The following is a 14524-nucleotide window of genomic DNA, read 5'->3' as shown; positions in this document are numbered from 1 at the left end:
AAAGGTGGTCAATGTAACAAGAGCACTAAAGCAATCCTTTCTCTTGTTTAGGACCCAAAGGTCTCCACTGGAAAGAGAGGTCAAGATTATACTCTGAAGATCCAGAGAATCTTTAAGCGTTGGTCCTGGACTGCTAATCCCCACCCCCCAAGATGCCCAGAGAATGAAAATAAAATCCTCTGTAAAGAAAGAGAGCTTCACTTCTAGTTTCAAATTATTCCTGAAGGTAAATTTTTAAATAAAATATTCAGTAAACCATCAAGGATTGTAATGTACCTCTCTAGACAATATGACAGCCAGGACTCACAGACTTAAGAAACAATAGGCATAGCACTTGTGGGAATCCAGAAACTAGAGTTAGCAGAGGCAGACTGTTCATGGAGATAAAAGCTGATCTTAAAAATGTCAACAAGAACCTAGAGACCTTCTATATGTAAAAAAGATTCAATTTGATGCTACGAAACCAGAAAGACAATAATAAAGTAAGAACCCAAGGGCTAGTGTTAATAGCAGATTAGACATAGCTGAAGAGAGAATCAGTGAATTTCAAATAGGCCCTAAAAATTATCCTCAAGGAGACAAGGAAAGACAAAGTTATGAAACTTACAAATTAGAGTAAGAGAAGAAACAGTAAGAAGGTTGATTACACATTTAATTGGAGTGCCAGAAAAGAAAGGAGACAAGGTCGATAATTAAATGGAGAATTTTTAAAACTTATGAAACATGTCAATCTTCAGATTCAAGAAGCACAATGGAGTCTAAGAAAAACCAAACAAAATATATATTAATAACATTATAGATAAATGGCAGAAAATTAAAGAAAGCTTAAAATCTTAAAGGAAGCCAGAGAAAGAAGTTATTTTGCCACCAAAGGAATGACAGTTAAGTAGTTAACTTTCTAATACACAATGCCAAAAGACAACAACAACAAAAAAAATCATTAAAGTTCTAAAGGAAAATTCCTCACATAATTCTATCTCCAGAAAAAAATGAAATAAAGACATTTTCAAAGAAGCAAAGTCTAATAGAGTATGCCACCTTTTGATTCATTAAGAAATTCCTAAATATGATCGTCAAGAAAAAGGAAAATTATACCAGATGGCACCTCTGGGACACAGCAAGCAATGAAGACATGTAGACAAAAATGTTCGTAGCAAAATTTTGTAAAAGCCCCGAATTAGAATAACTCAAATGTTCCTCAACAGCAAAATGGATAATCAAATGGTGATTTGCTCATATGGAATAGTATAAAGCAGAAAATGAATAACCCTGTGATTGTGCAACTCATGAATGAATCTTACAGACATAAGGTAAGTTTGAGTAACAACAGCAACAAAGCCAAACCAAAAAATACATACTGCATGATTCCATTTACATAAATTTCAAAAAGGCAAAAGTAAACTAATTATTTGAGAATGCATAACTACAAAGCAAAGCTAAAGAGAAAAGTTAAAAAGTCAGTAACAGGAAGGAGCACATAGGGGATTTCTGGGTTTCTGTTCTTTGTTTTAATCTGTGTGGGAATCACCTGATTATTCTTTTTATAAAAATAAATTAAATAAATGCATTTCATGCATATTTTATATTTTCCTTATATTTCATAATAATTAATTGAAAAAATATCAATATCATCTAAACTCCCAAATAGCCCTTAGAAGGAACTACCAGAGAAGATTCTAATTCCTTTTGCAATTAACAAAACTTCTTAAAGTATGATTTTCCATCAGCATCATAGTGACCTAAAGGCAAGTATGTTTGCTGAGTAAATACACGTGTGCTTGCATGCACGAGTTGTATGTAACTTCAATATATAAAATATGGCAATTATTTTACAGAGTTTCTGTTTTTCTACTCAGTCCACAATTAATTCCTTTATTATATGCCAGTAACAATTTCTGTACAAATTAGTGTTTAAGTACAACAGCTAAAAATCTATATAAGATAAATCTATATTTACCACCTCTGAGTTATCTATAAAATTAAAATACTTCTCTTATTCACATGCATTTGTATCTGCATTTCGAATTGCCATAGAGAAACCCCCCCAAAAAAAATGGACTCCCTGAAATTATTTGGCCTTGAAACAACAAAGCTAGGAAGCCTAATTAGGAGTGTCAGATATGTTTTTAGATATCTTCCTTGGAAAACAACAAATGTGACAGCTAGAAATGTGCAAAGGAAAACAAATGGAATGATTTATGCCAAGAAGTCAAAAGGGCCTCAGGCATCACACCAGAGAGTAGAAATAGAAGAGAAAGCCTTGGTGTAGTGAGTTAATAGTAAAAAATAAAATAAAGGCAAAAGGCAGATGCTTAGAATATTTAAAAAAATGCTAAAATCAAATTTTAGCCTACCCACTGAGGCAGGTGTAGCTTGCTACTTATGGCATGCATTTTTCCATTAACTTCTTTCCAGGTTTTCTTTTATGCCCTAATCCTTATGTTTCTTGTTTTTTTTAGATTTTAACTTATGTAATCTTCCTATATTATGGGACCCTAATCAGTTTTGTTACAAGGTAAGATAGAGAAAATTCAATCTGTAAGTAGAATCCTCTTTCTGGGATATTTTTCAACTGGTAGTTTTTGTGGAATCAGAGATGACAAAAGGACACAAAGGTAGAATTTCCTATTTCTTTCCTCTTGGTCATTTCTTAGCAAATCTGAAGTTTTCTGTGATGAATGGCAGAGAAGCGAATGTTGCAGTCCCATAGACATGGGATGGCTGTTATGAAGAACAAATTCTTTACCTGGAAGGATATCAGAGAAATTCCCACATTCTTCGGGTTCTTCAGAAATAGACAGGCAGATGATATTAAAGGCAACCATGGGCAGCACCCCAACTCATTCAAGTCAAACTGATGAAATAAATGTAGCTCAATCAGTAGGACCAGGTGGCAGCCACCCAAAGGTTTGAAGGAACTCAAGGATGAAATTGGAAAACTTTTTGGCCAAGATGCTTGATCTAGCATTACAAACAGCCACCACCGTTACCCTGGCAGATTGTGAATGTCATTCTGTTCATTAGAAGGGGTCAAGAGAGGACTCGGGAGCCCTGGGAAAGCAAGCTGCTCTTCCGCTTGTCCAGTATCCAATAAAGCACAGCATCATTAGACACTGAAACAAAAATAACTTTCTAGGGGAAAGACAATATGGTTTCTGCAAAAAGGAAAGCATGAGTCACTGATTTATTATTGGTCTCTGAGGCATGTAGATAAAAGGCCAAATGTTGGCACAGTTTAGGGTAGACTTTTTCTAATCACCAACATGAAATGGGATGTAAGGAGATAATGGGCATCTCAAACCATACGGATAAGACAAGCAATTTCTATACCCCCTCAAAAAAAAAAAACCTCTATGTACTAGCAAGAAGGGATGCTCTGAGACTTGAAAGAGATCAGGTTGTGATGATAAAGGATATACTGCAGGTAACAAATTTAAAATATTACCATTTGATAGTACTGGAAAAAGATACAAAGTAAATAAGTTCACTCCAGGAAACCTTTTTATTGAGCATGAATTGAGTGTCAGGCTTTGTACTAAGTTAGTGGGAGTACAGCAATGAATAGACCCCTTCTGCTCTCCAGTAACTCACAGTCTACCATATAGATGATTCCAAGAACCAAGGGATAGGTTCTCGGCTGGGACTTGTGCCCATTTATGACATGATGGCAACTATTGACTGGAATCAGATAGTACAATCATGATCATGCAATAACACATCCCTCAGAGCTGCAGTTCACCAAGGAATTAATATACTAGGCTATATAATGCAAGGTTCTAAAACAAAGTTACTAGGCTATATGATGCATAGTTCTAAAACAAAGTACAAATCCCCTTGTTAAAGTTAATGACAATTGCAATATGAACCCAGTAAATACTAAAACCAAACTTATTGGTTTGTTCAGTGGAGAAAGATATGATGGGTTTTGAACACAAGCAATTCTAACATTAATTATTATCTCTCTTTACCTCATGGGGAAGGAAAGCAGACACTAAACCATGTGAAGTTTTTTTAATGTGATGTATATATATATATATATATATCCAGTATATATATACATCCAGTATATATATACATTTCATATATATAATGAAAAAAGTTAATTTTTTCATGAGGCTTTTAGAAATTTGTGCATATATATATATGCAAAAATTTCCAAAAGCCTCATGAAAAAATTAACTTTTTTCATTATAATTTTTAAAAACACAGCAATTAAAAAGAAAATGGGCTATTTACCAACCACGAATTTGTTGAGCTCTGCCAGTGTCATGATCAACCTTGCTGAAAAGCTGAAGAATTTTCTGAGCTCAGGCAAGAGTCTCCAAGATCTGGAGAATAATTTTGGCAGCCTCAAGCCCAGGAGACTGATGTCTCTCCTTCAAGTCAAATGCTTCTTTTTTTCTAATCAGTTTTAAACACTGACCTTCCCCCTTTTCTGTTCCATTAGCTAGGAGGCTGTCATTCCAAAGAAATGTATAATGTACGTGTGTAGGGGAAGTGTGAGTGTTCTCTGGAATGACAGAAAAGAAGTTTTTCATGATCAGATTGTTCCGTATTTTCAAACCATCTAACGGCACTTCCATAGGAACTCCATGAAGAAAAATGAGAGCTGAAAAAGAAATCCTCACCAAAGCAGACACAGTTTGTCCTAGTTTCTCTGATAAGCCATGTTCTCTCCCTTTTTTATTTTCTTGCACATTTTTAAATGGCATATAATAGTTGTCCTTTGCAATATCAATGACCATTCAGGATAGAAATTTAAGTGGGTCTGAGAGAGAACACATTTCTCAGGTGTGGTACCCCAGTGAAACATTCCCGCCTTCTCTTGGGGAACTGCACTGGGAGGTGGTATGAGTCTCCTCTTCCATTTTCTCTCCATGCATAGCAGTGCCAGGCCCGCAGTATACCTTCGTTGGGTGTATACGGAATGAACTCCCTGCTCCTCTTCTCCCTGCTACTTCTTCTAAAGAAAAACTGGGACCATCCTGAGCCTCCTCTAGACTGAAGATGAAAGGGAAAGAATTGCAAGTCTATCTCCAAAGCCTCACATTTGAAACCTAGGCAGCCCAGAATTGCATGTCAATACCTCCAGCTAAAGAAGACCCCTGAGTAAGAGGAGATACAGTACATCACTGGATAAAATGAGAAGGAAAATGGTTATGTGTCTGTAAGTATGGGTGTACAAATGTCTTGCCTGTCAAATCAACAAAGCTAAAAACCCTTTGCTATGTCAAAAGCTAACACACACACACACACACACACACACACTCATACTCTGCTAGTGAGAAGGCAAGCAATTTTTTAGAAGGAAAATTAGGAAACAAGTATAAAAAAGCATCATGAAAGATGATCATGGCTCTTTGACTTCTAAGAATTTATTCTAAGGGAAAAATAAAGGATATGCCCAAAGATTTAGCCTCAAAGGTGGCAGCCACATCTATATTAGCCCAAAATCAAAACAATCTAGTTGGTCAGTGGTAGTCTAGTTAATTATCAAACATCAAATATCAAAATGATAGAACACCATGCAGCTATGGAAAATGTATACAATGCATATTGACATGGAGCAATGTTGACAATTTTGTGAAACAGAAAAAGCATGCTAAAATCAAAATATGTTTTTATGTTAGATAAATACATATGTGTACACTGAAATATATAAATATGCCTAAGAAAATATGCATCTTCAGATATTTGTAAAGGGCATCTTTTTTCTTCATCTTTCTCCCTATCTGAATTTTCTGATTCTGGTCTATGATGTAGGTGAATTACTTCTGAAATAAACATGTAAAAATGGACATAATAAAAAAAATCCTTAGTATCTACATAGTTTTTCTAAGAAAAAAATGTCCCTTTAATTATCTATAGCTGCTAGATTAAACAGGAAGTCCTTGTGAGTTAATATTGGATGATGATGATATGTAGAAATAGAGAGGAAATATTTATTCTCAAAAAGTTATCTGATTAGCATTTTTCATGTTCTCATATATCTGTTAGATTTTTTTTTTTTTTTTTTTTTTTTTTTGGCGGTACGCGGGCTTCTCACTGTTGTGGCCTCTCCCGTTGCGGCGCACAGGCTCCGGACGCGCAGGCTCAGCGGCCATGGCTCACGGGCGCAGCCGCTCCGCGGCATGTGGGATCCTCCCAGACTGGGGCACGAACCCGTGTCCCCTGCATCGGCAGGCGGACTCTCAACCACTTGCGCCACCAGGGAAGCCCTGTTAGATTTTTTTTTTAACTAAATAGTTCTTCCAATAAACACTAAAAGTCAAAAAGCCAATACTGAAGATTTTTCTCCATCTATGCATCTGATTCTTAGACGTATTGCCTTTTATTTTAGATCAAAGCATCAAAATTGTCTTTGATCCAAAGCAACCATGTAGACCCAGCATTTACATCTGAAGTCAACTTATTTATAATCACAGATTTTTTCTAAATCCCTGATTTTCTTTTTATCCCTATCATGCAGAGTGTTAGTGATAGTATGACTTGGAGAGCAACAGCTCTTTGTTTCAGAAGCAGTCTTCTTTATGGATACAGGAAATTAAAAATGTGAACAAACACCACCAGCTAGTCAATCAGGAAAAACAGCATTGGGGCTGGGGCTTTGAAGGTACAATTAGGGAATTGGTTCTTCCCTTAACAGAAGTATGTTCACTAAGTAATTTGCTTTCTTTTAACTAGAGTTACCCACTTCCATTAACTGGAGAAGTAAGTCCAAATTAAAATCACTATTCATCAATTGCCTGCTGGAGGCACACTCAAGCCTTGTGTTAGGACTAAGGCAATAAAGCTCATCAACTATCATTTTAATCATTGTTACCTCAGAGCTCTCAGAAGGAATAATTTGGGGTAGGGGAGAAAGTGGAAACTCCTAGTTATTGCTGATATGAAAGCAGATATTTCTGAGGATTTTAAATTTACTGAATCATTCATTTTTTTCAGTGGATTTTTATTTTTTCCTCGTTCAGTGAGTACTTGCTAGATACACGGGATACAGTGGTGAGTATAATGACATGGTCCCTATCTATATACAGCTTACATTCTAAGGGAGGGAACATTAATACATGAGAAATCATAATTACAAATTGTGATGAGCACTTTAGAGGAAGGGAACGGGCTCTGAGAAGGAATAACGGAGAGATGACAGTTACTTGGGTGAGTCAGGAAACTCCTCCTTAAGGAAGTGATACTCAAGCTTTGACACTAAGACAGAGTCACACTCCTCCTAATATGTTTCTCTCTATTTCATTAGCATCACCCTTTCCTGGTCCTTCTACTGTCTCCCTAGCCATTCCAACTCAGCTTTCTCTCTCACTGCTGGTTCCTCCTCTTCTAAACTCAGACTCTGAGTTTTTCAGGCCTAAGATCTCCATCCTCTTCTCACTACAAAGTTCCTCCCAAGGCAAGCCATTCCACTTCATGACCTCAAGCATCATCTGCATTCAACAATCCCCTAATATATTTTTCCAGCCCAGAACCCTTTTCCTAGCTTTGGATCCATATGTCAAGTGCCTACATGACACCTTCACTTGCATACCACACAGGAGTCTCAAATGTAACATAGCCCATGCTAAATCAAGATATTTCCCTGTGGAATCTTCTCTTCCTTCAGCAATCTCCATCTCCCTACACAGAACCATTCACTCAGTTGCTGTATCACTACTCAGGGAGTCAACCATGATGCCTGCTTCCTCCTCATGTTCCATATATAACTGGGAATTCAGCCTGGTCTAGTTGATAGCTAAAATATATCTTGAATTTTATCACACTTTTTCCATACCCTACCATTATCTTGTTTGGATACTGCAAGTCTTTTCTCACCTTGTACCCATTTTTGCCCCCTTTCAATTCATTGTCTTAAATGAAAATCTTTTCTGATTATTCCTTGCTTTTAAAATTCTTCCATTGTTCTGAACATCGAATCATTAAAATGGTTTCTAAGACCCTGCATGATCCATCCACTGCCTAATCTTTTAGTCTCATCTCATGCTGGTCTTAGCATTACTCTCTGTACTTCAGCAACAATGAACCTCTTTCAGTTCCTAAAATTTAAAAAAGGACCTTCCTTTCTTAAAGACTTTGCACATGCTTCTCCTTCCACCTGGAACTTCTCAGGTGTCCCTGCTTTGTAGTCTGAGTAACACACTGTTCTCTGTCTCAGATAAGAGTGCATTTGGCTTCAAGTAACAGATTACCCAGTAGAAGTAGTTTTAGCAATAAAGACACTTACCATACATATCACAAAAAGTCTGGAAGTGGGCAATTCCAAACTAAGTGCAATATTTCAAAACTGTCATTCTGTGCATATTCACTTTTTAATTTAGGGTTATTGCCTTATGGCTACAAAGTGGCTGTCAGAGCTCCCTATATCATGGTCTGACACAACAATGTTTCTGCATTCATGGTAGAAAAGGGAGCAGAAAGCTCTCCTCTTGGGTATAGCACCTCTACCAGAAACTAAAACCTTTGTTTCACATTTCTCCCTCATCATAGTGGCCATATCTGTGTCATATGGTGACTCTTAGCTGCAAGTAGGGGCTCGTTAGATGAGCATCAGGAGAGAGAAGGAAGTAAGTCAGGACGCCTGATGAATATATAATCAACAGTGTACAACACGGTCTTCAGAGCACTTACCAAAATAGTAATCAAACAATTCAATATGCACACTTTGTTCACTGTCTCCTCTGTGAGATTATAAGCTCTTTGACTATGGGGAACGTGTCTGTTTCTAAGCCCAGCATCAGTACTGCGCCCAGCCTATGTAGGAGTCAGTTGGCAGTGGTAGAATGAATGAAAGTATGAAAGAAAACAACAGAGGCAGAAAATAGGTACAAAAGGGACAGAAAACTGCCGACACAGAACTTAAGCCGATGGTCATATCTCATATCTCATGGTTCAGTTCTGCATTCCAGGTAATTTGAAAACAGTCTTTCATCAAAAAAAGGCAACTTTTGAAAGTGCTCCATTCTTTGCACCATGAATGCAATTTTCCTAATCTGTTAACTCCTGCCATGTGAGTAGACATGGGTGCTATAGTTTGCATTGAGATCCAGGAATGAATTCTTCAAAAAAATTATTTTAACCACCGTTATATAGCGTTAGATGATCCAGAAAATTTTAAATTGCCTCAAGGACATGAATGTAAATCAATTCTTAGCTAAATCACTCCAAATATCATTCAACGAGAAAAATTTATAAAAGCTACGAAGTTATTTAAAAGAATAGTCATAAAATTTGGGGTCTAAATTTTCCACTCCTGAGAGCATCACACTAACAGATAAAGATGTCATTCAGATTATCCGATTAGGGAGAAAGCAGATGTAAAATGCCTGGCACATAAAGGATGCTTGGCATGTTTTTGTTCTTATATCTAGACCACAGGAAAACCTGGGTTTACTCCTAACTCTTTCATGTCCTATATATGTAACTGTAGGCAAGTTGAATATCTTCTTTAGTTCATAAATGATATAGTAATCTTTAACCACCTTTCAGTTATAACATGCAGTCACTCTACTATTGAAAAACTTAAATGAATAAAAGTTAAATGGCATTGAATGCAGTCCATAGTAGCCAACCTAATAAAACATGAAGGAATAGATTCATATTCCCAAGAGTCTCTCTATCTACAGATGCAGAATCTGTTCATAGTTTTGATGGACATCCTGTTTGGTCATCTCAAAACACAAAGGGCACCAACATGTAAATATCACAAAATTTTTTAAAAGAAAGTTGTAACCATCCACACATACGAGACTAGATTTCAGGTTTTAAATATGGTTGTCATTTGAAATAAAATTCCTTAAAAAGAGAAAATGACTTTAGCATTGGCAAAGGGAGTCCCCTAAGAAAAAAATGTAAACAGATGGCTGAGAAAGATCACCCACATGCTGCACACAGATCTTGAGGAGGCATTTCTAAGAATGAAGTGGCACTTCCCAGCCTGGGCCACGTCCCACAAGGATCCTTATTTAACCCAGAGAAAGCATAGAGTTTCTACCTCTAACCAAGATGAACTTCAGCCTGCTTGCCTCACAGCAATCCAGACTAGTTTCTGGCTCTCCCCAGTGTTCCAACAGAAGCTAAGTACCAACCACTTGAAAGAGGCAATCCCCTAATAAATCAGGGTTTGATGATCAGCCCTGAACCAACATCTTCCCATATAAAGGGGCTGTTAAGTTCCAGCTAAGCATATTAAGAATTCAATTTAATGTATGACAAACATCTGCTCTCCTTTCTCAGGGAGGAGAAGTTTCAAGATAACTTAAATCCCGGACTTAATCAAGGGGAAAAAATATCCTGGCAATGTTTAAAACTGAGTTTAAAAATATAATTCAAATGAGGGCGAGAGAGACCATTTTGCTGTAAGTAATGAGATTATATAATACCTAAATCAAATACACAACATTACCTGAGCAGAAGCACTTGTTTCTTTTACCTGGGTCTATTCAACTTGCCTTTTGATTCCATCAACATTTACCAAAGACCATATCTACCTCTGGCCCAGGGTATAAAATACAAGCAAAAATGGGTCCTCTGCAAATATGGTAATCTACCCCCCTCCATGCCTGATGAAGGCCATAAGAGGAAAACTCACAGATTTGTCTTTTACAAGGAAAGCACAGCACTGAATCCCAGCCATCAGCATCTTGTGTGGATTCCATGCCACAGAATCAGCCCTGTTATGTTAAACAAAGAAAAAAACAGGGTAGGGAGGGGAGACTCAATTAGTTTCTACTGGTAGGAAGAATGCTGGTACATTCAGTATTTACGTCCAAGTTAGTGCTCCAAAGGATTCCTTGTGTGAGCAGTTTAAGGAGTTTGGGATTTTTTTTTTTTTTTTTTGCAGTATGCGGGCCTCTCACTATTGTGGCCTCTCCCGTTGTGGAGCACAGGCTCCGGACATGCAGCCTCAGTGGCCATGGCTCACGGGCCCAGCTGCTCCGTGGCATGTGGGATCTTCCCGGATCGGGGCACGAACCCGTGTCCCCTGCATCGGCAGGCGGACTCTCAACCACTACGCCACCAGGGAAGCCCGAGTTTGGGATTTTGTTAAACCAAAACAATTCCTTAGTTTTTTGCCTGTTTTCAAAATGTCACTTAATTGGGCAAAGGCCAAAGAGAGTCCCTTGCCTAAATAAAAGGCACTGTGACTGTGGAAACTACATTTACCTGTGGATGCCGTGCAGAAGCTTGCGGTGCTTCCTTGACATCAAGGCTGAGCCACCCCAGGAAGCCTGTTGAGATATTTATATAACCAAAATGATGTTATTTCAATGGTACTTGTTTACCAGCCAGTTGTCATTGGATGCTTTAAGTCGATGTTAACCAATGTGGACTCTAGGAAATTTTGACCACTGGCTCTACTCAGGCGATCAGAACCTCATCACAATAGATGGTCCCCCACTGACGCTCAGGAGTTAAATTCCCACACTATAAGGAAATTGGTATAGTATTCATTGAGTTGCCTGTGGACAAAGAGAAGTGTAAAAGAGACACAGTCCATATCCTCTCAAATCTTAGAATCTAAAATAGACAATAGCCCTTCAGTGTTGACATTCTACCATACACATGAGACATGGGTTCCTGAAAGGAAATCCCAGAGTCAATAAGTCTGGAGGATGGGGAGGAAGAATCAATGTGAGAAATAAGAAAGTCAGTTTGGTACCTGAAATCGAGCAGACTTGTTGTGAGAGAATATGAGGGGACCAGCATGGGAGATGTTGCAAGCTCTCCATGGTTATTTAAACTGCACGTTGCACTGAGAACAGAATTATCATCATGTCATTTTTTTAAGAGAAAAACTAAGGTTTGGAGGTTATAAATTTTCCAAGGTCTCACAGGTAATAAAAATCAGGTCTGAGAGACAAAAGCCCATTCTTTTTTTACACTAATATCATATCTTAGGAAAGGTGACCAATTGGACCGATGGTAGAACTCAGCATGGAGAATTGAGGTAGGAGGGGAGTTGCCTAGCAGAATTTTAAAAGGCAACCCCAATGAACATGTACCCCAACGTTCATTGCAGCGCTATTTACAATAGCCAAGACATGGAAGAAACCTAAATATCCATCGACAGATGAATGGATAAAGAAGATGTGGTTCATATATATTGGGTTGGCCAAAAAGTTCGAACTTTTTGGCCAACACAATACAATGGAATATTACTCAGCCATAAAAAAGAATGAAATAATGTCATTTGCAGCAAGATGGATGGACCTAGAGATGATCATACTAAGTGAAGTAAGTCAGACAGAGAAAGACAAATATCATATGATACCACTTAATATGTGGAATCGGAAAAAAAAATGATACAAATGAACTTACATAACAAAACAGAAGTAGACTCACAGATATAGAAGACAAACTTATGGTTACCAAAGGGGAAAGGAGGGGAAGGATAAATTAGGATGTTGAGATTAGCAGATACACACTACTATATATAAAACAGGTAAGCGACAAGGACCTACTGTATAGCACAGGAAACTATATTCAATATTTTGTAATAAGTTATAATGGAAAAGAATCTGAAAAGAATATATATATATATATAATATGTATGTATAACTGAATCACTTTGCTGTACACCTGAAACTAACACAACATTGTAAATCAACTATATTGCAATTTAAAAAAAAGATCTTTCTAAAAACTTTATGCCCCAAGCTTTGACCTTGAGCATTCTAACATGACTATAGTGAGTATAATAATTTAATTCAAGAAATATTTATTACATATCTAAATAAACTGACACTGATATAAGTGCTAGAAATACAACAGTAAATAAAACACTGAAGTAATAACTCCAAAAAAAAGGTAAGGAAGAGCCCAATATCATGCAGAAAGAAATGGCAAGATTTGTGTGCACCATGGATGTGAAGGAGGAAGTAAGTGAGAGGTCTCCACGATCCTCAGAGTATTAGAAAGCTGAGCCCAATGGTGGAAATAAAGAGTGGCCTTAAGAACAGCTCTCTCATTCAGGGCTGGGCCCAGGGGCAAGCGAGCGAGTCACCCAGGGTGCACCCTTAAGCTCACTCGCAGAGTTGGACTCTTGCATGGCCCTGGGAGTGAATGCCTCCTTAAATTTTCAAATACCAAACTGACTTTCTTCTTTTTCACATTGATTCTTCCTCCCTCCCCTCCAGACTTACTGACAATGGGATTTCCTTTCCTCTCCTTATTCTCAGCTCTCCTCTCCTTTGCTCATAATACTTACCTGCCCAATGAACCCTAGGAACCTCACTTGCCTCACCTTAGTTCCAGCCCTGTTTCCAGGGACTAGACTCTCCAGTGACCCCATAGGGTTCCCAAAGGTTTGTGGGCCGAAGGTGGTATGCAGGCAAGTTCCAAAGATGCCCAGATAAAGGACTGATGATCAGGATTGTCAGTCAAGTCCCCTTGCTGCTGCCCTCTGTGTCCCACCAGAGTTCATGATGGACCATGTGTGACCAAAGCTGAGCTATGTTGGCAGCTGCCCTCAGCCTCTGGGAAAACGTGATCTGAACCTGCTAACTGAGGCTCCCCAGACCTGGGGTTTGAGAACTTGACCCTCAGGAACATGAAGATGACTTACATATTAGGTTCTTTTACTTCTCTTATATCCCTAAACTCTAAGTTGCCTGCTTTTCTCAATCTTTTTAATCCCCAATCGCATTGAGAACCTACCAGTGGCAACTAGGGGAAGGATTAATCAGTAAAGCTCAGCCGCGCCCATTCACTCTCACCCTTTCCACCTGCCCACTCACACACCTGCCCTCCCCGGCACCTCCTGCACTGGCCTCTGCCTCTTCTTCCTCCTCAGAAAGTAGACAATATTCTGCCAATCTTAGTGAGCTGGATTGAAGTTTTAAAATCACATGAGCTCTTTCAAGGCATTAGTTCACTGGTTTTCAGGGTGGTAGGCAGAGTTAGTAGCAGCTCATCCACAAATGTGTTCCTCAAAAGAGCTGAAAGGGGAAAAACGACGTGCCTGATGCCAGTGCCCTACTTGTATTGGCTTCACTCCATAACCCCCTCACTCCAGAGCTTGCAACAACATTGAACCAACGGATGTCATTATTGAGCTATGAGCCAGACACCATGAGTACCATTTTACTACATTTTTCTCTTCAAGTAATTAGTTAATAATTTAATTGTAGAGCCAATCTTGAAAGGGAAGTGGAGGCAGTGTGGAATGTAGAGATGGCAGCCCCTAAAGCCCATGATTTTAAATACAGTGTTTGTCACCTCCCCCGGGACTTGGGATGGAGTGTGGGTGAGACACCATAGGAAGTGTTGCTGGGAGGGTGAGGTTTTGCAGTGGCCGCAGCCTCTGCTTCAGAGAAGAGCTGGACCAGCCCTGAAATCCTGGTCTCAGGCAGAAGCTGGGATAACACTGACTCTCGCAGATACAGAATAATCCTGGAGGCAAAATATTCTAACACAACTGAAGTTTTTCTTATTCTGTTGTTTAAAAATACATTGTAATTAACCAAATTTCAGACACTATCAGAGGTAAGAGTACCATTTTTTTGTGGATTGCTAA

General features: G+C 38.4%; 1 protein-coding gene across 1 annotated transcript in view; it reads right to left on the bottom strand.

The window, feature by feature from the left end:
- The window catches only part of GADL1 (glutamate decarboxylase like 1), a gene marked incomplete at both ends in the record, with an annotated part of 183101 nt that overhangs the window by 127379 nt on the left and 41198 nt on the right, over positions 1-14524 (bottom strand). Inside the window, 2 exons of the mRNA XM_082637717.1 lie at positions 10598-10679; positions 11173-11237. Of these exons, the coding sequence (XP_082493843.1) occupies positions 10598-10679; positions 11173-11237 (147 nt within the window). The remainder of the gene's footprint in view (positions 1-10597; positions 10680-11172; positions 11238-14524) is intronic.

The sequence above is a fragment of the Mesoplodon mirus genome (assembly GCF_964341445.2).
Source record: "Mesoplodon mirus genome assembly, chromosome: 12".
NCBI lineage: Eukaryota > Metazoa > Chordata > Mammalia > Artiodactyla > Ziphiidae > Mesoplodon > Mesoplodon mirus.
Note: the sequence above shows the minus strand (reverse complement) of the source record. Positions and strands in the feature narration are given on the sequence as shown.